This window comes from Zingiber officinale, chromosome 7B (assembly GCF_018446385.1).
Source record: "Zingiber officinale cultivar Zhangliang chromosome 7B, Zo_v1.1, whole genome shotgun sequence".
Classification (NCBI taxonomy): domain Eukaryota; kingdom Viridiplantae; phylum Streptophyta; class Magnoliopsida; order Zingiberales; family Zingiberaceae; genus Zingiber; species Zingiber officinale.
Window position 1 is genome coordinate 11337041 of NC_055999.1, and position 26925 is coordinate 11363965.

The following is a 26925-nucleotide window of genomic DNA, read 5'->3' on the forward strand; positions in this document are numbered from 1 at the left end:
TTTCTGCTCACACTGCTCCCAAGATGATATGCTATTTGCTGGAAGGGAATTTAGCCACTGCTTGGCTCTATCTTTCAGGGAAAATCCGAAAAGAAGCAATCTCACTGATTCTGGAGGGACTCCATTCACTTTTATTGTACCGCATATCTCGTAGAAAAACTCTAAGTGATGATTTGGATCATCGTGCGGTCCTCCTCCGAATTGATTCTGCTGAACCATGTGGATCACTGTAGACTTGATTTCAAAATTGTTGGCTTTGATTGGCAGTCGAGTGATGCTAGACCGAACCCCTCGTGCATAAGGTACTACATAATCCTTCAATAGTTTGTCAGTCATCTCTGAAGATTCTTGTGCTGCTTGAAATGCTTTCTATAGGGTTCTTCTTCTCAGGAAAGTCCTATCAATCTGTGGATCAAACAGTAGAAGTTGTCCTGAAAGATTAGCTCTACGCATGGAAAAAACAAGCAGAAAATAAAGAAAAACAAAAATAGAATTATTTATCTCTAAAATGCAGAATGTTAGAAAAAAGAAAAATAAAGAAAAACAATTAAGTCTAATCTAATATGATTATCACTAATGTTATAGACGCAGTCTCTGGCAACGGCGCCAAAAACTTGTTACGAACCACAAGCGCACGGATTCGTAGTCAGTAATAAAGATTATCGATCCCACGAGAACTGGTTATAAGTACTAGTGATGGCTCACTTAGGATTAGCTAAACTACCGATGGTCGTAAGTTATCTAAAGAAAAGGGGTTTGGAAATGGAAGCGAGAATTAGCAAAGAGGAAGTAATAGACTTGGTTTATGAAGAGTCCCAGGAGTTCGGTTTCATTGTGGTGGTGTTGATGTATCACATCCTATCCTTTACTCATTGTCCTTCAACATGCATTCATCAGAAGCTAAAGTATCTAATCTTAGGTGTCAAATAAAGAAGATCCCTATGAAATCCTGTTACGGTTAACCCCTGTCACTAGGGCTCCTCGGTAGATCACAAGAAGACTACTCTAATTGGTGTCACTAAGAATAGAGATAAGGAGCTTAGTTTGGTCTCTTACTTCCTTGTAGAGGAGTTGTCTCTCCTTTCAAGGAAGTACCCTAGATGTTCGTGAACGGGTTATCCCTGTCACTAGGGCCCCTCGGGTGTACGATCTAGGATATTCTCTCTACAAGATAGGCAATTCCTATACAATCAATTAACACGACATAAAGATCGAGTAGTCGAAACAAAGCAAGCAAATTCATCCAATGAAATAGAGGCAAAAGTATGAGTCTACATCAAACCAATCTACAACTACTCCCTCGTCCTAGAACAAATAATTTACTCCATAGACGTCGGAGAAAAACCCGAAGAGATGATGTGAAGCATACAATTCTCAAATAAGAAGATAGAAAGAGAAAAGACGTTTATCCAACGACGATGTGCGATCTTCGGATCTAATCCTTTGCTTCTGGAGTTGATGTGGTGATGAAGGATCGCTGGACGGAGGTCTTGGACGGCATAGAACGTCACCAAGTCGATTCTCCTCCTGACTGCTCGCTTCTCGGCTCTCCCCCTTTGAGGAAAAGGGTTAAAACCCTTTTATAGGATAGGGCACGGCTGCGGCGGCACGACCGTGCAAGGATGGCACAGCCGTGCCCCTTCTTGTCTCTGGCTGCGCATCACGGCCGTGTCGATTGGCACGACCATGTAAACCTGGGGCTTGGCTCTGGGGACACGGTCGTGTAGGATTGCACGGCCGTGTACTGCTTGGCTTCGGTCATGGGGGGCACGACCGTACAAGTATGCACGGTCATGTACTGATCTACCTCTGGGTTGGTCACACGGCCGTGTAAGGTTGCACGATCGTGTAAGGTTGCACAGCCGTGCACTTTCCTTCTCCTATTTGGCCACACGGCCGTGCAAGATTGCACGACCGTGATCTCTGACTTATTCCGGTGCGTCGACAATCGTTATTTTTGCTCCAAAAGTTATCCCTATCAACACAAAACCAAACAAAGAGCAGATATCCGAACAAAAGAGTATATATGATGAGTACATGATAAAAGAGGCGATCATACAGAGAATATGTACGTATAAAGCAAGTGAATGTATGTTAAAAATATGCATAAACTATCATAATATTTACGCACATCATAACTCATATCACTATTGGGCTACATATATAAGGAACGTCATGGTCAGGAGGAGCATTTTGGAGACCTTGGTTTTTGAGTTGATCTATTTGAATTTTTTGGTATGTTACAACAAAGAGCTTCGTTGATTGAATCAATGAAGTGGAGCGAATATTTGATTATATGGAAGTTCCGGATCGAATGAAGGTAAAGTTGATTGCCATCAAACTCAAGGGTCGAGTATCTATGTGGTGGGAGAATTGCGGTGCTCACGAGACATACAAGCATATGTTTAGTTGTTTTTGGGATTATCCTCTATTATTGAATAATTTTTTGGGTAAAACCTTGAGGATGACGGTATCTCTTTATTTTTTTTCGATTTATCTTCTTGTTTTCCCCACAAATCCTTCTTCTCGTCAGCCCACAGGATAATCGCTATCCCGTCTAGTGCCAGTTAGTATTAGAGCACATCAAATCCAACAGAAGGTCATCGTGGTTGTGGTTGCAATCACAACAACAAGCATGTTTCGATTGAGAATATCGAGCACCGCGATCGTAGCATCCAGGACATGAAAACAATTAAGGATTTACAGAGGTAAGTCACAGATTTAATCCAACGTCTAGCGACGCGAAATCTTGAAGATTATGAGATCTCATATCATGAATCTGAGTCTACTTTCGAGAACTCATATCACTATTGGGCTACATATACAGGGAACGACGTGGTCGGGAGGAGCATTTTGGAGACCTTGGTTTTTGAGTTGATCTATTTGAATTTTTTGGTATGTTACAACAGAGAGCTTTGTTGATTGAATCAATGAAGTGGAGTGAATCTTTGATTATATGGAAGTTCCAGATTGAATGAGGTAAAGTTGATTGCCATCAAACTCAAGGGTCGAGTATCTGTATAGTGGGAGAATTGCGGTGCTCACGAGACATACAGGGAAAACCCCAAATAACTAACTAGAATAAGATGAAGAAAATGATGAGGAGACACTTCCTTCCTTTCAGCTACACCCAAGTTTTGTTTCAGTGACTTCATGCATTGAGATTGGGCGTGAGATCGATCTACGATTATAAGGAGGAGTTCTACCAGTTGGTTGCCTAGAATGACTTATCTGAGACTGAGGAGAAGATGGTGGCACGATAACTAGGGGGTTGCACTAGCCCTTGCAAGATGTCCTCAGCCTTTATTCATTGTGGATGATTTTAGAAGCCTACCATTGTCCACTGGTGGTTGAAAAATAGTAGACTCGAAAACCAGTAGTTAAAGGCGACCAAAATAGCTGATCAATTTGCCCTCAGGATTCTCACCCTTTACAGCAGCCGCTACCACATGTTAATTATAAGTCCCCTTAATTGTGGTGAATAAGGACATAGGGAAAACGAATGTTGAAAACCTACTGTTGCTAATCAGTAAGGTAAAAATTTATTGATCAAGGAGGATGTGGAAGAAGAGACAAAAGTAATTGGAGAACCGACGTATGATAATGAAGAAGTTAACAAGATGCTTTACAGTGATAATCATGAGACTTTGGTAGTTTGTGAGATTCTTCTGACTTACAAGGGTGATTCAGAGGATGAGTGGTTGAGAATCAATATTTTTCACACTACATACACCATCGCAGATAAAGCCTGTAAGATGATCATCGACAGCTGAAGTTATAAGAACGCGGTATCCGATGAGGTTGTCTAGAAATTACAGCTGAAGGTAGACCGTCATCCAAAGTCATATAAATTATCATGGCTAAATAAAAATAGTGAGGTAACAGTAGATAGGTATGCCTCATACCTTTTTCAATTGGCAGTAAATATTTTGATAATGTTTGATATAATGTGGTGATCATGGATATATGTCATATATTGTTGGATGATCTTGGCAGTATGATTGCAGTATTGTCCATGATGGACGAAAGAATACTTATACCCTTTATATCAAAGGAAAGAAGATTGTGTTAGCGTCGTAGTGAGAAAGAATCACTCTAACTTTAGTAGCCAAAACTATTAATCGACTTTCTATATTTATGTTTTTAAATGAGATGGAGCATGGAAACGTTGTCTCTGCTTTTCTGCCTTGCTAGAACAATGTTATAGCCAAAGACAGTGTCTTACCAACCGAAATACAACAAATGCTAGCAAACTTTGTTTTAAATTGATGCCAGAAGATCTTCCTCCTAGCCCACCACCTATGAGAGATATCCAACATTAGATTAATCTTGTTCAAAGGTCGAGTTTGCCTAATCTATCAGCATATCACCTCAGTTCAAGGAAGTTGAAAATTTCAACATAAGGAGGTGGAATTTCTAGAAAAAAGTTACATCCGTGAGAGCATGAGCTCATATACAGTTCCTGCTCTACTAGTGCCAAAAAAAATGGTTCATGATGTATGTGTGTTGACAACCAAGCTATCAACAAGATTATAGTAAAGTATAGATTTTAAATTCTCCGTTTGGATGACATGTTGGAGCAGCTATCCGATTCTAGGGTCTTCTTAAAAATTTATCTTAAAATCAGCTACCACTATATCAAAATAAGAATGAACACTATAACAAAAATGCTCATTATCATACATAATGGATTTTATTTGTTGTCTTTGCAATTTGAAAACTATTGTAATTGAATCATTAAAAGTACGCCAAATGACAATAAGTTTAAACCATTGTCTTTGAACACGATAGACAATAATTTTACAATAGTTTTAAACTATTGTCTTTTAATATCAAAGATAATAACTTTGCAACATTTAAAAACTATTATTTTTAGATGCTTTTTTCACAATATTTCAAAGTTGTTATCTTTAATCATTTTTTTTCAATAGTTAAAAATTATTATCTTTGTAAGAAAAACTATTGTCTATTTATTAAACATAATTAACTGTACAAAAGAAGAAGATTTACAAAATTATGCCTACTAAGATTTATAAAATTAATTGTACACATCAATAAGAAGAAATTTATCCCAATAAGTTTCTTAAATAATCTTAAGTTTTACAAAATTAACTATACACATCACTAACCAAATAACTGGTTCTGATTACTATCATAAATTGCAATAGACATAGCAATTATAACATAGAAAACAGAGGACAAACTTGTTGGATAGTCTATATCTATGAAGCTTGTTTCTCCTCTGCAACTTGTTCAAATGTCTTTCTAGGCACAAGCTCTGGGATATTATCATCATCATCTTCTCCACCTTTAGTAGCAGGAGCAACATGAGGTGCTTGTTTCTAGAATTGCTCAGTGAGCCTCCGTTGGTTCTAGAATTCCAATTGAAGATTAGAAAACACTGATTGTTTTCATGAAGCATATCTAAAGATTACAAGAACAAGTTAAAGAAAATTATAACTAGTGATGTATATGACTGTGAAGTACAATTTGTGCATTTCACAAAAGTTAGCTATGGAATCAAATTACAATGAGAAGGCTTACCTAACTGATTGATGATTGTAGGGACTAAGTCCTAAAGTTCTGAAACCAGAAAATATAAGGTTATACTTCCAGAAAACTTTTACAAGAGAAATTATAGGAGGACATCATATTTAAAAAGTTGATGTTTAAATATATTGTCAAGTCAAAAACATATATAAAGTATTAGCTACTTATTAATAATCTACTTAATGAAATTTATTCTATTTTTCCTTAATTTATGAATGTAGTCTCCTACTCTTGCAAAATAGTTAATATGAAAAGGAAAAAAACTATATTTTTGGTCTTAGGAGAATTGCTAATCACCCATGTATTGGTTGTAATCGAAGCTTATACTAAAAATAAAACAAAAGGAGTTGAATGTCATAATTCAATTTTGTTATATGATACATGAAATCATTAACTAGCTTAATCAATTTTCATTTTGGTTTACCTTTGGGATTTAAAAAGAAAAATAGTTGGTGAAAGCTAGACAAAGAATGCTGACTTGTAAACCAATGAACAAGATAGCTAGAAAAACAAAAACAAAAAAAAGGCCACTCTAATAAAAGAAACATTTCTTCACATCTAAGGTTTTAAAGCATTCCTTGATTGGAGAATTGTCTATGGTCAGAAGGATATAACCTCAGGACCATACCACAACAAAATGATTCAGCATGTTACATGCTTAGTATTATAGTGAGGGATATTATAAGGATTATATAAGCTAGAATGCAGGAAAGAAATATCATGTATCCCAAAGAATAAAATAATGAATCATGATAAACTTAACAGATCCAAAGAAAATGATACTCCAGAATATAAATATATCTAATAAACCAGCGCATACTGCCTTTTCCACCGGTGCGGACTGCACCAGCCATCTTGATAAGCTTCTCACGATTCATCTGCCAGAATAATAAAGTTTAAAATGCAGTATAAAGTGTTGTACTAATTCTTTGAACAATCAAACCAGGAACAGATGACAAAATGCAATAGATAAGAGTAGTAGAAAGGGTATATGTAACTTCAATAATCTGACAAAGGAGAATGTATGCAACTATAAATGGAAATCACTATGAAAATTCATGCAAACAAATGAACCCAATTTGCTAAATCAGTTTAACACAATAAAAGAACCTCTGTAGCTTGAGCAATTAGATACATTTGAGTTGAGATGATATAGGAATTAAACAATTATTATACATATACCTGATGGTATCAAGATCATTCAAATCTTTAATCAAACCAAAACAAAAATTGAACTTCAACATTATCAGAGGCTCAAATCAGCAGATATCGTGAACAGTGGGCCAATAAATGATCATTACTAATACAATCCTGCCAAACTTTGTAGATTTGCATCAAAACTCCTAGTAGAAATATGTTCTCAATGAATACAAAAGCATGCACATGCACCTTGCTCTAGGGCATTTAAAAATCTTGAAGGCTTTCTTCAATGTACAAAATGAGAGATATTCCACAAGATCATGTGGCATATGAGTATGCACCTTGCCAAGAGAAAAAAAAAATATATGAAGCATTCTGAATCTAATAGAGGCCAATACCCATCACCAAGAAAGTTGGACAAAACTGTATTGGAAAAAAAACAATCTCAGCCAATCCAATGGACTTCTAGGATGGACTTTGGTATGGATCCACCATTATGAATGTCACATGAAAAGATAATGGATAAAAAAGTATTAAGAAGTTTTTATACTAAAATATAATTTAAATTCACTAGCTGACCACAAGTAGTTGGGATTAACACAGCTTATCATTGCATAACAAGTGTGAAATTTAAAAGGTAAAATCAAATATCACTCATCGCATCAATATAAGAAAATAAAATCATACTTGGAACAATGATAACAATCATATAAAGCTCCTAAAACAATTCTTCATGATGTGCATGCACAAGCAAAACATCAGTACTTCAATAGACTAGATTCCCTTTTATGTTTCTGGACGTCTCTGGCTAACTAAAGCCAGTATAAAGGACACAAGCACACAAAATAGCATTTTAACGGTTTGTCGAGGCGATACATGATTCCAAAAGTGTTCAAAAAAATCATATTAACCATCAACCGATGGTAAAACTATCACGCAATCTTTCGAACAAATTGCTACGCTTTGGAAACACATTATGCAGTCCACTCACTGACCGTAGAAGTAATTGCCATGAGAAAAAGCCCTAATCTCAAACAATCTGACAAAAAAAGAAGAGAAGGATCTCGGAAACAATTTAATCTACATGCATCCATCAAATGTTGTACCAAGAGGAAGAGTTGAGGAAGCGCTTACGATCGAAATGGATGCGGCGGCGGTGATGAAGATGCCCTTGCAGTGCGGAACCCAAACCTAAACAAGGACAGAAACCAAACCTAAAAGAGAAAGGAAAGGCGAGGAAATAGGGTTCTTGTCGCCTAGTAGATGGTCAAAGAGGAGAGGGTCGCCTCCTCTTCCGGTAAATAAAGAGAATAGCTGCGATATGCAAGAGGCGAGGAAATAGGGCTCTTCTTATTAAATATTCTTAATAAAAATTTTCTTATTACATTTAAAATAATATTTAACTGATAAAAATTTATGATGATTATTAAATCAAAATATTTTTTCACTGTAAAATAATAAAAATACATCAGTTTTTGTTATACAATATGAACATGCTAATTTACCAACTGTGCTCTATCCCAATAATATTAAGTATGCTGAAAAATTATTGATTGTCCATAATAAGGTAGTATGCACTGTAAAATTAATTTGAGTTATAATATTATAAATTTTTGAGCTTACATTCCATAATTCATTTAGTTTGGCAATCAGATGTTGCAAGAAAATACTATCTTCTCTTTTAGATTGGTTAAACCTGGAATAAGTACAATTAGAAACATTAATTCATCTTTCATATATATTCCTGACAGTAAGTTGTATGATATTAATATAACTAACCAAGATAAATATTGCTGTCCTAATTGACCAAATGGTTGAAATTTATTTGCAGAAAGTCTCACATTACATTATTCTATTACAAAGCAAGGAAATGTTGTATCAAGAAGTTTCCATCTATGGGTCATAAGGATGACACATTATACCTCTTTCATACACACGCTCATGATGTCACCTCATGTGGCATGCTGTTGCAACAGATGCATAGAAGTATTGAAATCTAGTAGTTAACAAGAAGTAATACATAACTTTTCATGCAATTTTTTTCTTCTTCTCTGATATGTGACTATCATGCTTATAACGAGGGTAAGTACAGATTCTGCATTCAATTAGTTCACTATCTTCATTATAAAATATCATGCAGTTATTAATGTAACAATCAATTTTCTCTACAAACAAACATAAACCCCTCACTAATTTCTTTAACTATAGAAACTATCAGTCATTAGGTGATCAACAAAGATCAACTCTAACATCAATTGACAAATGTCATCATAATATTGTTCAGAGAAATAATATTTTGTTTTGATGTTCAATAATCTTGCGGTAGCTGATAGTTGGAAATGACTAGATGGAATGGTGTCCCCACATTTCTCTTTCACTAGTCTTTAATATGTCATAGAGTTGTTGAACTTCAGGTTTTGCATTTAATCTATACTGGATTGATCAACTGCATTCATTGCGTAGTGGACCATTGATTACATTGCATTGCCATTATATGATGTTTACCCTAGAGCAGTTGTGATAGATGAAGAAACAACTGAAGTTCAAATTGGATTTAAAAAATAAGGCTCTTCATGATGGTACAAGTTGCAGTAATCTGAAACAAATTCTTTTTTTATAAAGATGTACTTTTACAGTATTCTCATCATGGAAAACTTTATTTTTACATTTGGAATGATTACACAAACAATGTAACTCAGTACCATTCATACATTCTAAATGACTCTTAGCAAAACTCACAAAATCTTCAACTCCAATGAAATATTCATTTTGGATAAATCTATTTTTTAATTTGTTATACATCCAAGCCTTATTCGTATACATTGTATTTTAATGAGCATAAAATTTTCAACATTACTAACACAAGAAGAAGAAATTTTTGATCTAATTTAGTAACATAAAATTAGCTTTTGACCTAATCTGTTATGTAACATTAGTAATAAGTTTAGACTTAACATACCTATCCAACAACTACAACATATTTCAATCTAAGAATTGGTGCACTTAAAGGAAATTTATGAATAAAAGTTATCATCGTATGTAATATCAAGATATTTTAAATCAAATTTGGACTTTTTTTTTTAAAATTTAGACCGAGTTGGTGAAGCCGAGCTCACGACAGCCACTTGGCCATCCCCACAGTCGACAGGGGTCAATATAGCTTAGAGCAACTTGGCTGCGACTGGCTAAGCTCGCGGCCAAGGGACTATGAGCAAGCCCACCGCAACCTGCCAAGTTTGAAGCCAAGCTCACGACCAACGAACTACAAACAAGCTAGCCACAGCCGGCTAGCTAGGCTTGCAACTAAGGGGCCATGAGCAAGCCGATTGGCCAAGCTCCATGAGCAAGGTTGTCGTAGCCAACCAACAGAGTGGGAGAGGAGCCAGAGCGATAACTTTAATCTAATTTCCCAATTTAACTCGCCGACTGAATTCAAATTCAATCAGTATTTATCAATTGAATTCGTCAGTAAATGTCAAGTGAAAAAGAATTCTATTGGTAAAATCCCGCTCTAATTTTGTCTAGTTAAATGAATCTCCATCATCATCAGGAACTTTATTTGTTTTGATCAAGGTAAAGCTGATCCATCTCGAGTCCCATGCGTGTGCACTAACCGATAAGTTGAATCTTTTGCTTGCCTAATTTCTCTGCACCAAATCTTCAGATCCTGTGTGTTGTCCCAATCATTTACATATGTGGCAAAAGGCGAAATCGTTCGTCCCAGCGCCCCCGCCGCACCCGACCCAAGGTCATCATGAGAGAGGTAAATCACAGCATCATGAGCGAGCATGTGACAGGTGGGGTGAGTTGCACAGGGACCGGGGATTTATGCCCCGACTATCCTGAGTTTCGACCCCACGACCTCATGTGACAAGCATCCCACCACATACCAACTCGGATGACCTGTGGAGTCCCCAATCACTTACATATGGGCCATTTGCAGCTGTCATTGATTAGGAGAATTGCTCAATGTTTCACATCACTTACCAATAGAGCAGTTGAATTGGGTCATTTTAAACCATCACAAAATGCTGAGAAGTGATTCATTTAGATTGAAGGAACCTCTAAACAGATTATGAGCATGAGATTAAAGAACATATAACAGCGTTGTGCTCTTTAAGTATATTTGAATGCAGTGTAAAGCTACAATTTCATGCAGTTTTGCAACACTGCAAGGAAAAGGCAAACCATCACCATTGCCTTGCCAATGACCGGCCAGGGAATCCCATGCCTCCCGCGCCCAACGAGCCCCTTCAAGAACGACCAAAAGCAGAGCAAGATCCAGCCGCTACAGACAAACTCCCCGATCCCCGGTCCTTCGGCGTCGGTGGTACTGAGAACTCGCAGCAAACCGACGGCGAAGGCCCACAGATTGACCAGCATTACCGCGGTCCCTGGAACAAACGCCGGCGATGAGTCGAAGGTGAACCGCCCGGGGTCGTCCACGTCTTTGCCCGGCCTTCGCTGCTCTTTCTGGGTGATCTCGAAGACGGTGTCCGAGATGCCGAGAAGCTTGAGGACAACGCTGAAGAAGCCGAGAAGCCATGCGGTGGACGAGTAAATCCTCTGCATCCTCTGGTTATTCCACCATGCTCTCACCGATAACCCGTAGCGGAAGTATTCTACCAATGTGTAGATGTTGTAGGTCACAAAAAGAGCCAATGCCACAACAAAACCAACTTCTGATGTCTGCAACATTTCAAGGATTGTTAATTATAGATGCAATGCATTACAGAACAAACTGCTTGTGCCTTACGTTAGGCAAGAAGGTGGAGTTCGAGAGGAGGCAGTAAGCCGGGAGCAGAGCATAGCAGACCTCGACGATGGATCTCACAGCCCAAACAAGTAAGATCAAGTACGCGAGATATTGCCGGAGCATGAGCTCTTTGGTGATGACAGAAACTACCGGGTTTTTCTTGCTAACCAGGATCTCCAGAAGGCCTGTTGCCCACCTCTTGTGCTGCGTCAAGCTCGCCGGACCGCCTACGGGGGCAGAGCCGAGGAACGCAGGTGGGTCCAGCATCAGAGCCACCGTTCTCCATCCCATGGAATGGCACCTCAGGCTTGTGAGGATGTCCTCCGTCATCGAACCATAAACCCAACCAATCTGAAAACGCACTGAGATTAGCATCGAAATTATAATGAAATTTGTTGACGTAATGCATGTATACCTCATCGCCCCAAGCTGTGTTGAATTCATAAGAACAAGAAGCAACCATTTCAGCTACTGCAACACGACTGGAAAGGTCGCTGGGTAATCCAGGACTACTGATTCCTGCGGTTATTTGAACGGCCGAGTGCATGAATTCCATAGAGGTTCCGTAGAACAACTGAAGTTCTTCGCGAGACAACATTTCTGTTGAATTGTCCTTCGAACTGCATTCCAGTAATTGGAGTCGAGAAAAAAATTTGCCGCCTTTCTTCTTAAATCTGGAACCATTTGGTGGGACGCCATATATGACTTTTCTCCGTTGGAGGCATCCTGTTCCGGCATAAAACGGGCCTTGAATACCTTGTATACCGGGCACAAGGGACTGAAAAGATTGAAAGCAATTAATCTCTTACAAAGAGAATCAGTGCAGGCACTTAAATTGTTTTGTTTATTTGATGATTCGAGCTACGATGCATGCAAGCAGACCTGTTGGAGGACTACGAGTTGGTTTCCGAAGGGATCGTCCTTGAGAGCTCTATGGAACTGCTGCGGAGCCTGGGCGAAGGCATTATTGTTCCCCTCGTCGGGGGAGCCGAGGAGCAGACACATGGCATGGAGGATGACTTGTGGGTTGTTGGCGAACATGTCGCAGTCGACGTTGAGCACGAATGGTGCATTGGTCATCACGCCCGACACCCTCGTCTGCCATTCAGTAACGTAAGTTTAGCTGAAACATATATGGTTCTTCAACAGAGCAAAACTTACTGAGTTTTATAAAACATGGGTCGAGCAAGTTATTAATCTAATTTAAAATAAATTAATTGGTCTCGTGTTTTTAGGAATTTGAGTTTGGTTCATTTAGATATCACTAAGCTCTATTAATTAATTCGAACATCTTTGATTGTTCAATCATATGCAATTACTTAATAATTACCAGAACATTCATGGCTCCTGCCTTGTAGTGATGTGGATGCTGTGGCCTCTTCTCTCTGGCCACATAAATTAGATGTGGCATTATCCCTTCTTGTTCTGATCCTTTCTTGTTCTCCCATAAAATCTAAGTGATTCATATATGAGACAAACAAATATAAAATAAATAGCTAAATAAATGGCGGTTTAATTAGAAATTAAGGGATAATAATTAAGTCGTCAGATATATGCATGATATATATGATACCTTGACTATGGTTGGATGGTTCTTGCTCTCGATCTTGAAGAAGTCCTTGAACTCATCGTTACTGTGGTAATTAGGAATTTGGTCTTCATTATTTACAGATGCAACTCTTCGACTTAGTTCTTCATACTCATTCTATGATTAACAATTCATATACATCGACAATAACATTAAGTATATTAAAGATCTATTTAAATTAATTTCCACTAATTAATTAATCAAACCTTGACATGCCTCCACTCTTGGATGAAGTCAGCTGAGGAGTTCAGCTGTGGTTCAGTACTAGAGAAGTAAACGGAAGGCGCTCGCACTCTCACGCCATGCTTCTTGCAGAAGGGAACCCAGAGCTTGGCGAACTCCACGGACTCGGAAAAGGAGAAGAAGGTCACTGGCGACGCTCCGTCATCGGAAACATAGCAAGCAAGCTTGTGAACCGGATAGTCCACGGCCAGCAAGGAGAGTACCGTGTCGACGGTGATGATCGGAGGCTCCAGCGTCGGGTCGGCGGTCGTCACAAACATGTCCACGGCTGGAAGATCACCGTACCTGCATGCATCCAAAGTGCGATCTATATTATTATATTGAAGGTACCGATCGAGAAGTTGATGATATTAGTGACTTGTTTACGTGTTTGCTAAGTGCTGGGGGTGAGATCTATAAACGATCCGGTTCCATCTGGCATTGAGATAGAGGAACCAGATGAAGGCGAACCATGACTCGCAAACGAAGGCGACGAGCCATGTGGTTCCATGGCGGTGAAGCGAGGCGAGACGATAGGCGAGGAGGGAGAGGAGGAGGGAGAGGATTACGACATCCGAGAGCCGTTGGAGAGTGTTGTTGACACAAACTCTCTCGTTGAGAGGGAGGGCGTGGGACTTTGCCATTAATGGGAAATACAAGTACTGGAAAGGCTAAGAATATAAGAGAGTATCGAAGTTGAATTGCTTCATTATCATCCTTCTCAACCGTTCAGTTCGAAGAGTTAATGATAACTCTTTCTGGACGGTAGCCTGCAGCGGCCGCAGAAATGAGAAATGCGGATAAGTTGTATGCGGTAGGCTTAATAATTTGAGATGGCCACCGGTTGGTGTAACGAAGTTGAATGCTTCATTATCATCCTTCTCAACCGCGCTGCTCGAAGAGTTGATGATAACTCTTTCTGGACGGTAGCCTGCAGCGGCCGCAGAAATGAGAAATGCAGATAAGTTGTATGCGGTAGCCTTAATCATCAAAACTTGTCAATCAAGTCTTTAAAAGCCTTTTTTTTTTAAAACGAAATCATTAGGTCTAGCGTCATGCTATCAAAGTTGAACCTTAATTTGCTTGCGTGAGATCCATCGACCAATTACTACCAAACCCAAAAATTAACGAAAAATAAATGAGCCGCATGACGCGCTCATTTCTTGTGGATTAAGATTTTTTTTTTAAAAAAAATGAAATCGGTAGGTAATTTAGCGTCACGCTATCAAAGTCGACCCTTGTTTGTGTTCACTCTCCTTTGTCTCTCAAATCCACCTATTGAAATGTAGCCCTTAAATGAGGGATTTGGACAATATGAAAATGTAGCCATCGATCGAGCTGTGACAAATGGGACAATTATTGCGCTTAATAATTAGAGATGGCCACCGCTTGGTGTGACGACGAATCATGTTTTGGGCAGATCCTAGCAATCACATCTTTATGTCTTTTTTTGGCCTAGCTCACAGGACCATTTCAAAGACGCAATTCACCTAATTACTTAGCTTTCCTCGGGTGAGCACAGTGAGCAACATGGTCATTTTATTTTTTTGGTTTTTTGTGGGAAAAAAATCAGATTAAGATCGCAGTAAAATTATTGTAGGGAATTCCAAACCAAAGCAATTTTGTCAATTAGTTTTTGGAATTACAAGTACTCCATTTGCAGCAAATTAATTGACAATCGACAAGACCCGCCGAGAATTAAATCCCTTGGAAATTAAACTTTCACAAAGAGCGTTTTTAAAAATCATAAGCGGTAAATGTTTTCATTATTTTATTTTTTAAAAAATAATTTAAGTTTTAATTATTTGGAATTTAGTTTTCTAACATGATCATGTTCGAAAGTTGAAGAGACAGAAAACTGGAGATGTGATGCTCATGTTGACCTTCTGTAGATTCCGTTCGGACCTGCAACACAAACTATGTCAGCGCTTAGTCAGGGATGAGGTCCCCGACGTTGGCCCTCCGACGCTCAAGTCAGTCACCGACGATAAGTATAAGGCGGAGCAACAAGAATACTATAGCGCAGACAGTGAATATCGCGTACCTTCGCTGATACTTGGACCTAGCTCCTTTATATAGAGCTCCAGTAGCACATGTGCGCGCTTTTCAAGGTGAGTACGTTTCACAAAGTTTTCCCTGAAAAGACTTGTCAGTAAAATGTCTCTGACACAGTACCGTAATGGACCGAGCATATCTCTAAAGTGACAGTGGAAGCTTTCGCCGTACGATCTTCTGGCTGTCCATGCCCAGTGTCTGCAGCACCAACTCCCAAAAGGATGTCGCTGGATATCAGAGAGAGTGTACTACTAGACGGAGCGGGTTGGCCGCTTGGTCGAAATTTCACCGCTCTGGTGCCCCGTTTGGTCGCCAGAACCCCGCTATTCCTCAGTGTGTATCTGCTTGACCGAAGGTCCACTTTGTTACTGCCGAGGCTTGCTGCCAGGCCGAGCGAGGTAGCGGCTTGGCTGAAGTCGAACTCTGTCCACATCAAGCTCTGTTGTCTGGCCAAGCGGGGTAGCCAATCGGCTCGGCTTATGCACATCGTCTGTTAGTATTAACCCTAGTACCAATTATGAGATGATTATAAAAGACTCCTTTTGTATCATATTTCATTATTAATAAAGGCAAAGTTGGTTATTATATTTACTTCAATTCAGTGTTGAATGAATAAATATAAAAATGTCCTAAAGTAGGAGGTTCTAATCTACAACGTATCAATTGGTTGAATTGATAGTGAGATATTGTAGATATAAATAGAATACTACTTTTAACTATTCCTAGTCAAGCATTAATGTGCAAGGACAATATTAATGTGTTGAGATTAGCATATAGGTCAACGGATGACTTAATCTCACAAGTCATAGATATGAGATATCAGATTGACACATGAGTATATATTAGAGAATATATACTGAATGACCCGCTATGAGAATATTTCATGGATCGTTATATGAGTGTCATAAACATTCTCATGTGACTATTAGTATAAATAGTCCTTAGACCTGAAGTCACTATGATTCCCTATATAAGGAGTTGTATACTTTGGTATCAACAAACGTCACCCGTAACAGGGTGAAGCATAAAATCGATCACTGAATATGCAATAAGTTATGCGGAGGGATATGAGTGATGTAGATGAGATCTATCCCTTCCATATGACGGAAGTGATATCTATGGACCCCTTGATGAGTAGCACACAAGAATGCATGGTCATACTTAAATGAGTCAATATGCGATATTGAGCTTCTTTAATTGAGTGTGTCTACTTAGAGATCAAGAAACATAAAGATTGATAAGAGGATGACACGGTCTATGCCTCATTAATCAATCTAGATATCGAAGATAGAAGGATTGAGTCATACAAGATAATAACCACGGAAAGGTTAAGTCGGATCTCGACATTCTCGTCACTTGGGTAGTAATGATGCCTTATTAGATGTCACTCATTGCTTATGTATTTAAATATTAATTTGGATACATTGCCAACGTTTCGAGAACCTATTGGGTTACACACAAAGAACAAGTCAATGGAGATAGATTCATATGATGGATCATTAGATTTGGATTAAATCTAATTCAAATTAGACTCATTGAGTTAGACTCAATTGAATCCAACTATTGGATTGAGTTTAATTTGAATTAGACTCATTAAGTCAATTAGATTGATGATTAATGAGTTAGACTCATTAAGTGATTTCATGAATTTGAATTCATGAAGAAAGAGGAGTGAACAATTTGAATTGCTCATGCATTGCATGCATTGGATTCATTGGATGAAGAGTGAACCATTTGAATTGCTCATGCATAGGATGCATTGGATTCATTGGATGAAGATAAATATTAATGTTAATTAAGGCAATTGACATTAAGACATGAAACAATATCATGAATATATAAAAAGGAGTTTTTGGATTCATTTTTATGATGAAATTTTGGTGTTCTTGCTCTTCTTTCTCCTCCTCTCTTCACTTGGCCGAAACTTCCAAGAAGGGTTGCTAGCACAACCTTTGGTTGTTTTCATTCTCCACTTTGTGAGTTTGTGAGACAAACGAGGCTTGTTCGTGTGGATACCATAGAGTCACGACAACTTGATCGCGCTAAGATCCGTATAGAAAGAAGCGTTGCTGTCAGGATTGCGAAGGGCACGCAACAAAGGTATAACTCTTTTTCATGTAAAAACTTAGTACTTAGTATATGGTTTCCTTTCGCATGGATCTTCTAGAAGGGAACTAGAAGTTTTCTGCTGCGCTTTCGCGTGTATAGCGTCCTAGTTCCTTACAGTGGTATCAGAGCCACTTGCGATGACATATACTAAGTAGTTAGAATTTCATATGTGATATAGAAATTGCATGACATGTTTATTATGATTTGCATGATTATGAGTAAGTTTCGGCCAAGAGGTTTTTAGCTAGACCATCATGACGTTGCGGCTCATAATTAGTAGGTTAAATCATAGTATATTTTTGTCATAATAGATTGAGAATGTTATATGGCATGGTGCATGGTTATGGCCCTTAAACCCTGATTTGATTGGATGTGTGTGTTGTAATTCATAATGTAAAATATCGAAAAGTGGCGAATAACGATAAGGAAATTTTCAGAAATTTTCTAGGAATTTTTCGGAGATCGTATGACTTCGGTTAAGGGGATAAAAACTGGGCCCCAGGAAAGTCTGTTTAAGCTACCCCGTTTTAGTTAGAAAAAGTTGAATTTTTATTTTTATTTTCTTTTCCTTTTTTTCTCTTTTCCTCTCAACTCGTCGTCGTTTCCCTCTCCTGCGCGCCTTGCGAAGCCATGCCCTAACCGGCGGCGGTTCCCTTGTCCTCACGATTTAAGCGCGGCCGAGTGTTCTTGGCATATCCCTCTTCTTCATTTCCTTCATTGCGCCGCCACCACCACAGTCGGCCATCTTCTCCTTTCTCCCCGAGCCCTAGATCCTCCTTTCCCTCATTTCTCTCCCGAATTACTCCACTGCCGCCGTCAATCGGTCGACATAGCTCGGAACAACCGGCACCTCCTGGCGCAGACGACACCCTTCAGTTTTCCTGCCGCCCCTTCTTCCCGATCCGAGTTGTAGCCTCGGCACGGGTTGGTCTTCGGCCAATAGAAAGAATTCAAGCCCTAGGTTCTTCGCCGACGCATTTGTGTTAGGGTTTGCTTCCGGCCAAGAGCAAGGTACCAGCGCCCTAGTTTTGGGTTCACAGCCGCTGCCGCACCTCTGTACAGTGCGGACGTCGCTGCCCTAGTGCCCTCTGCGCTTGATCAATCCACAGTGAGGTTCAATTTTGGTTGGTATTAGGTTAATAGGGATTTGATTCTATGATATGGTTGAATCCCAAATCTGATCCGTGATCTCCACTCTTGACCTCACCTTGATCCGAACAGTGTACTGGAATTCAGAAGAGAAGTGCTTGCGGTGGGGTGTTTCTTTGGTTCAGCAGTTGCGTTCTTGACTGTGGATCAGTAGAGGAGGGTGTGAAGTGAGATCTTGTTCTCTGAATCGTGGCGGTGAGTTGCTAATTGAATGCTATACCTTAAGGTGGGCATCTGTACAGTGATAAATTTTAGGTTAATTGGATTTGGATTTATGTTAGCTTCTCGAGGATTTGATTTAGCTAATTTATTTATATATATAATTAGCTAAATCTTGATACCATGTACTACAGGACTTTGACACGAGACGAGTATCTCGGCGTCGGATTTGGATCGAATTGGACTTTTCGATTGAAGGCGGGTACTTTGACTTTATGTCATTTGATATGTATAGTAGTGTTTTTAACAAATAGTAATGATTATGTTTCTTATCTACTTCGGTTGGTCACTACCAGATCTGTTATATGCTTGTTTTGTTTATTTGTTATGCACTTCGTGTTAATACCTACCTGATTATACATGCTTATAGGGGTAGTGACACAACCATGATTTTATTATGTTCAGGACCTAGGTTTTGATACCTTATCTAACCTGTGTACCTTGACTATTGATTTGGTCAATTTGTTTTAGGGTACACATTATATATATGGATAGGTTCTGGATATTTTCTATGCTTAGTGTCATGCACCATCTCGCATGATTGCATGTTGTGTGATAGTCGACTCCATTATTGTTGAGCACATCACCAGTTACATAGATATGCACACACCACCACTCATGGGATAGTGGTACGTCAGGCAGGTGTGTGGCAGTTCTGCTGTTAGGCTCCGCTGGTCCGGTGACTCAGCGTGGTAGCCGGCAGATAGTTCTGCTCTATTATGCTCCGCTGGTTTAGAGACGCAGCGTGGCAGCCGGTAGACAGTTTGCTCTGTTTGGCTCCGTTGGTCTGCTCATGGGTAGTGGACGCAGCGTAGTAGCCGACAGGGATCCCTCCTCTGGACTTGCTCAAGGAGATGAGAGCATTGAGCTCCCCCACTTATGATTTGGGGTAGGAGGATAGGTGTACTCCAACAACATCCCGTCCACTCGGTCACTCATCTGGAACAGTGATGGCAGAGTGCACGGTTGTCACAACCCTACCCACTTGGTCTCACCATCGTGTGTGAGACGGCTGACTGGAGAGTAAGGGTGACCAGGACATGTCATTGGCATCATACGCATTGATGCATTTATTGTTTGTGTTTGCTGCATATTGGTTGGATGCATATGTTTGACATGCATGCAGGATTTTGATACCTCTCGGTCTGACGACCTTGTTATACTTATACCCAGGTTCTAGTTAGTACAGTTCCCCCCTGTTTATTTCAGGTGTATTTATCATTCTTATATCAGGATACTGTACGCATGATTAGTGCTAGTTATTAATTTCTTTATTATGCATATCAGTTGTTACCCACTGAGGAGTTGACTCACCACGTGGTTATTATTACATTTCAAGTTGAGGCTGTTCGGAGGGTTCCAGTCGCTAGTCCCCTGCAGGTCACGAGGATGTGTTGTTTTTCGGACTTTGGTTGTTATTTTCTTATTGCACTATCTGGACTTGTATTAGTTTACTTTATGGATGTTGTTGATGAGTTTATTTGGATTTGTTTTACTACATGTCTGCCTGGACGACAGAAGAGGTGAGTGGATTCTGGTTCGTCGTGTTTTGAGCTTTATCGGTGTAGTTGAGTAGGGTTGTTTTTGAGTTTTCTTATCACTGCTTTAGTTTGTTTCCTATTAAACTGTGTGGATGCTTGCTTGTTGCATTTTTATTATTGTTTATTGTTCCGGCCGTTTTGGCCGAGGTATATGTGGCTCTAAGGGCAATGTATAAGTTTCAGATTGTCACTCGTACAGGGGAGATGCTGACGAAATTTTATTCGGACAGGGACTACCTAGGGCATGATAATTTATTTGGTATCAAATCCAGGTTGGCGATACTTGTTTGTTTTTCGTGTTACGGGTTTTCGAGAGTATCTGATACCAATTTATTTGGTTTCAGAGCGGGTTACGAATACCTGCTTTTGGTGTTCTAGATTTTTGGGTTAGCTCAAGTTTACTAGTAAACTTGAGTATTTATTTTTCGGATTTGTACGGGTTTCCGTCGATTTTCTCGTTCGGAGTTTTGAGGTAAAATGGGGACTGGACAGCGACGGAACATCTCCAGACGACTAATAGGTGTAAAGGTAAATTTTATAATTTTTATTCTTGTAGTAATATTTGAGTTATAACTTAACAGATATGGAGCGATATACACATTTATGTGATTCTAGATCCATGTTTAGATTTATAGAAATTGATGGTGAGTTAATAGATCTATTTATTGAGGATATGATACTTGAGAATAGATTGATTCAGATTAAGTAACCAAAGAACAAAATATTTCTGTTCGTAATCTAGTAAACCGGAAATAATAATAATAATAACTATAAATTAAACTCTTTCTAACATGTTAATTGGTTTACTAATTAATTCTATTGTAATTTATTGTTTAATAGAGTAAGATTGATTTAAACTAGTAAACCTATATGATAAAGTTGTATAGAATGTTAGCCAAATCTTACTAGTCATGATTGTCGTATTCATGAACCTGCTAAGGTTCCTCGAACCTTTATGCGGGAGATTGGTAGATTACCCACTTTTAGACCGCAGCGACTGACTGTCTCTCTACCGTCCGGTGATTCATTGGACATCACTCAGGAGGTCAGAGGTTGCCCGTTAGATTTTGGCAATATGATACTTAGGGTAGATTTTTAAGTATTGGAAATGGTCGACTTTGATATTATTTTTGGCATGGACTGTTTATCAGCATATCATACCACTGTTGATTGCCAGATGAGGGTGGTCACATTCCGGCCTCCGAACCAACCCTCGTGGGATTTCACTAGCATCAGAGACGATGACATATCGATCATTTCAGCGATTCAAGCTTAGAAGCTACTGTTACATTGTTGTCAGGGTTTTCTGTTATCCTTGATGTATACTGAAGACGGTAGTAGTTCTCAACTCTTCGACGGTTGAGTAGTCTGAGAGAATCTGGATGTATTTCTAGAGGAGCTACCAGGTTTGTCTCCCAGAAGGCAAGTGGAGTTTGCTATTGAATTGATTCCGGGAACCGCGCCGATATCGAAAGCTCCTTATCGTATGACACCAAAAGAGTTGAACGAACTGAAGGTTCAACTCCAGGAGCTTTTAAACAAGGGATTTATACGCCCTAGTACTTCATCATGGAGTTCTCCGGTATTATTTGTCAAGAAGAAGGATGGTACACTGAGGTTGTGCATTGACTACAGACAGCTGAATGCAATGACCGTAAGAAATAAGTACCCCTTACCGCTGATCGAGGATTTGTTTGATCAGCTCAGAGGTACATCAGTGTATTCTAAGATTGATCTGCGATCCTGATATCATCAGATGAGAGTTAGAGAATATGATATTCAGAAGACAACATTCCATACCAGATACGACCATTATGAGATTTTGGTAATGCCATTTGGGCTTACTAATGCTCCAGCGGTGTTTATGGATTTGATGAACCACGTTTTCTTGGAGTATCTTGATCAGTTTGTTATCATTTTCATCGATGACATATTGGTTTACTCGCATTCCAAGGAGGAACATGTGCAGCATCTTCGCACAGTCTTGGAGACTCTTCAACGACATCAGCTGTATGCGAAGTTCAGCAAGTGTGCTTTCTGGCTATCCTCAGTTGATTTTCTGGGACATGTGGTCTCTGTCAGAGGTATTTCAGTAGACCCTCAGAAGATCGAGGCTGTCACCAGTTGGGAGCAGCCGAAATCAGTGTAGGAGATCCGCAGTTTTCTGGGGCTAGCTGGATATTACAGACGGTTCGTCGAGGGTTTCTCCCGGATTGCTATGCCCCTGACACGCCTGACCAGGAAAGGCGTGAAGTTCACTTGGACCGAGGACTGCGAGACCAGCTTCCAGGAGTTGAAGCGGAGATTAGTGTCGGCTCCAGTTTTGGTTTTACCCTCCAGAGAGGACGGATTTGTACTCTACACCGACGCGTCTCTTCAGGATTTGGGCACTGTTCTGATGTAGCACGACAGGGTAGTCTCCTATGCTTCTCGTCAATTGAAGGAGCATGAGAAGAACTACCCAGTACATGATTTGGAGCTAGCCACCATCATCTTTGCTTTGAAGATTTGGCGGCATCATCTGTATGACATTACCTTTGAGATTCTTACGGATCATAAGAGTCTCAAATATATTTTCACTCAGAAGGAACTTAATCTCCGACAGAGGAGATGGATGAAGTTCCTGAAGGATTATGATTGTACCATTAGCTACCACCCGGGGAAATCTAATGTGGTTGCCGATGCACTCAGCAGGAAGTCCAGAGGGACTTTGGCTTGCCACCGAGTTTCAGTCACAGACTTGGTTCAGGGTTTCTCCGAGTTGGGCCTTCAGGAGTAGAGACAAATAGAGCAGGGTATTCTGGTTACCATGGTTGCTCAGTCATCGATCAGGACGAGGATCCGAGAGGCCCAGGCCGGTGATCAGCATTTGCAGTTTATTGGCAGCCAGATAGCTTCCGGGTAGCAGACCGAGTTTACACGAGATGAGGAGGGTATTATATACTTCCGAGGCAGATTATGCGTACCTCAGTCTCACCCTGTCTTACAGGAGCTACTTCAAGAGGCTCATCGCTCTCGATTTGCGATCCATCCAGGTGGGACCCGCATGTATCGAGATTTGAGACGTTCCTATTGGTGGAATGGTATGAAGAAATACATCACGGAATTTATAGCGAGATGTCTGGTCTGTCAGTAGGTGAAGGCCGAGCACCAGAGACCTGCAGGATTACTTCAGCGGATTCCTATTCCTGAGTCAAAATGGGAACACATTACCATGGACTTTGTGGTGGGTTTGCCGAGGACACGACGAGGCTATGAGGCTATGACGCGATTTGGGTAATCGTTAATCGATTTACCAAATCCGCGCACTTCTTAGCGATCCGGAAGACTGATTCCCTAGATCGATTGGCAGATCTGTATTGCCGAGAGATCATCAGATTACATGGTGTCCCTTTGACTATTATTTCGGATAGAGACCCCCGGTTCACATCTCGGTTCTGGCAGAGTCTATAGCAGGCCTTGGGTACTCAGCTCCGTTTCAGTACAACTTTCCATCCGCAGATAGATGGACAGTCAGAGCGGACCATTCAGACTCTAGAGGACTTGCTGAGGTCATGTGTATTGGATTTTGGAGGCAGTTGGGAGGACCATTTGCCATTGGTAGAGTTCGCCTACAACAACAACTTTCATTCGGCTATCCAGATGGCACCGTTTGAAGCGTTGTATAGTATGCCTTGTCAGGCATCCACCCTCTGGATGAGGTTGGGGAGGCCCAACTGTTGGGACCTCATAGAGCTCAGCATGAGGTAGAGTTGGTCCGTACTATCAGACGGAGGATGTCAGAGGCGCAGGACCGCCAGAAGAGTTATGCTGATCGGAGACGCAGACCCCTGGAGTTCTCTACTAGTGACCATGTATTTCTGCGAGTTTCACCCACGAAAGGGGTGAAGAGATTTGGCCTCAGAGGTAAGCTAGCTCCGCGGTACATTGGCCCTTTCTTGATCCTGGAGAGGATTGGAGCAGTAGCATATCGGTTGGCACCACCACCGTCCCTGGTAGACGTTCACGACGTATTCCACGTATCTATGCTGAGGAGATACGTACTCGACCCGACACATGTGTTGACAGATATTGTAACGACCCGACCCTTTGGCCTCTTGGGCGACCCTTGTGGCAGCCCACTGGCGGCCCTTATGTCGTCGGCCCATTTGGCGACCTCTCATGTCGTTGACCGACGACCCTTTGGCCGTGCCGTTACTCACTAGGACTTTCCACCCCTGACCAGTGGATTTTTGCCTCCCCCGGGATTCTAACTCTAAACCTCCAGGCTTAAGTACTAGAGTTTATGAATTCTGGTAACCAAGTGAGATGATCTCACTTGGTTAGCAGGATTCATAAACTCTAGTACTTAAGCCTGGAGGTTTAGAGTTAGAATCCCGGGGGAGGCAAAAATCCACCAGTGAGCTGCCACAAGGGCCGCCCAAGAGGCCAAAGACTCGGGTCGTTATAATAAAAAGGCGCCTTTTTATTGTAACGACCCCACCCATTTGGCGGCCCATTTGGAGACCCTCGGATAGTCGACCGTCGACCGTCGGTCGTGCCGTTACTCACTAGGACTTTCCACCCCTGGTAGTGGATTTTTGCCTCCCCCAAGATTCGAACTCTAAACCTACAGGCTTAAGTATTAGAGTTTATGAATCCTGGTAACCAAGTGAGATGACCTGACCCTCTTGGCCCATTTGGTGGCCCATTTGGCGACCTCTCATGTCGTCGACCGTCGGCCCTTATGTCGTCGACCCATTTGGCGACCTCTAATGTCGTCGACCGACGACCTTTGGCCGTACCGTTACTCACTAGGACTTTCCACCCCTGGCAGTGGATTTTTGCCTTCCCCAGAATTCGAACTCTAGACCTCCAGGCTAAATATTAGAGTTTATGAATCCTGGTAACCAAGTGAGATCATCTCACTTGGTTACCAGGATTCATAAACTCTAATACTTAAGCCTGGAGGTTTAGAGTTCAAATCCTGGGGGAGGCAAAAATCCACTACCAGGGGTGGAAAGACCTAGTGAGTAACGGCACGACCGACGGTCGATGGTCGACGACCCGAGGGTCGCCAAATGGGTCGGGTCGTTACAGATATCTCAGTTCCCGTTCAGCCAGACGCCACTTATGAGGAGGTTTTGGTACGGATTCTGGAGCGGAAAGAGCGTCAGTTGTGGAACAAGACTATCCGGTTGGTTAAAGTCGGATGGCAGTATCATTCGGACGAGAAGGCTACCTGGGAGTTTGAGGATACGATCCGAGCTCGGTACCCCCATCTTTTCACTTGAGGTATGTGATTTAATTTACCGTTCAACATTTATACTCTTTACCTGTTGTTAGTATTTGCTGATGGTAGATAACAAAATTTGGGGACCAAATTTTTATTAGTGGGGGAGAATGTAAAATATCAAAAAGTGGCGAATAATGATGAGAGAATTTTCTGAAATTTTTAAAATATTTTTGAGAATTTTTCGGAGACCGTATGGCTTCGGTTACAGGGATAAAAACTGGGCCCCGGGAAAGCCTGTTTAGGCTACCCCGTTTTAGCGAGGAAAAGTCAAATTTTTATTTTTATTTTCTTTTTCTTTTTCTTTTTTTTCTCTTTTCCTCTCAACTTGTCGTCGTTTCCCTCTCCCGCGCGCCTCGCGAAGCCGTGCCCTAACCGGCGGCGGTTCCCTTCTCCTCGCGATTTAAGCGTGGCCGAGTGTTCTTGGCATATCCCTCTTCTTCATTTCCTTCATCCCGCCGTCGCCACTACAGTCGACCATCTTCTCCTTCCTCCCCGAGCCCTAGATCCTCCTTTCCCTCATTTCTCTCCCGAATTACTCCACTGCCGCCGTCGATCGGCCTACATAGCTCGGAACAACCGGTACCTCCTGGCGCAGACGACACCCTTCAGTTTTCCTACCGCCCCTTCTTCCCGATCCGAGTTGTAGCCTCGGCACGGGCTGGTCTTCGGCCAAGAGAAAGAATTCAAGCCCTAGGTTCTTCGCCGGCGCATTTCTGTTGGGGTTTGCTTCCGGCCAGGAGCAAGGTATCAGTGCCCTAGTTTTGGGTTCGCAACCGCTGCCGCACCTTTGCACAGTGCCGACGCCACTGCCCTAGTGCCCTCTGCCCTTGATCAATTCACGGTGAGGTTCAATTTTGGTTGGTATTAGGTTAATAGGGATTTGATTCTATGCTATGGTTGAATCCCAAATCTGATCCGTGATCTCCACTCTTGACCTCACCTTGATCCGAATAGTGTACTGGAATTCAGAAGAGAAGTGCTTGTGGTGGGGTGTTTCTTTGGTTCAGCAGCCGCGTTCTTGACTGTGGATCAGTAGAGGAGGGTGTGAAGTGATATCTTGTTATCTGAATCGCGGCGGTGAGTTGCTAATTGACTGCTATACCTTAAGGTGGGCATCTGTACAGTGATAAATTTTAGGTTAATTGGATTTGGATTTATGTTAGCTTCTCGAGGATTTGATTTAGCTAATTTATTTATTATATATATATATAAATAGCTAAATCTTGATACCATGTTCTACAGGACTTTGACGCGCGACGAGTATTTCGACGTTAGATTTGGATCGGATTGGACTTTTCGATTGGAGGCAGGTACTTTGACT

The 26925-nt window shown here is 40.8% G+C and overlaps 1 protein-coding gene and 1 long non-coding RNA gene across 2 annotated transcripts; both read right to left on the bottom strand.

Annotated features, from left to right (window-relative positions):
- Positions 1 to 5065: 5065 nt before the first annotated feature.
- Positions 5066 to 8009, bottom strand: LOC122005296. Its single transcript, XR_006118368.1, has 3 exons — positions 7825 to 8009; positions 5545 to 6428; positions 5066 to 5424 (listed from the first exon to the last, which is right to left on the bottom strand). It is a non-coding gene; the product is annotated as an uncharacterized LOC122005296 (long non-coding RNA).
- A 2702-nt stretch (positions 8010 to 10711) lies between these two features.
- On the bottom strand, positions 10712 to 14144 carry LOC122005297 (cellulose synthase-like protein H1). The gene is made up of 8 exons (XM_042560282.1): positions 13644 to 14144; positions 13241 to 13562; positions 13020 to 13151; positions 12777 to 12899; positions 12329 to 12544; positions 11862 to 12224; positions 11447 to 11797; positions 10712 to 11379 (listed from the first exon to the last, which is right to left on the bottom strand). Exons 1-8 carry the CDS (start codon positions 13898 to 13900, stop codon positions 10834 to 10836), a joined length of 2310 nt encoding a protein of 769 aa, XP_042416216.1. The 5' UTR covers positions 13901 to 14144; the 3' UTR covers positions 10712 to 10833.
- Positions 14145 to 26925: the final 12781 nt, after the last annotated feature.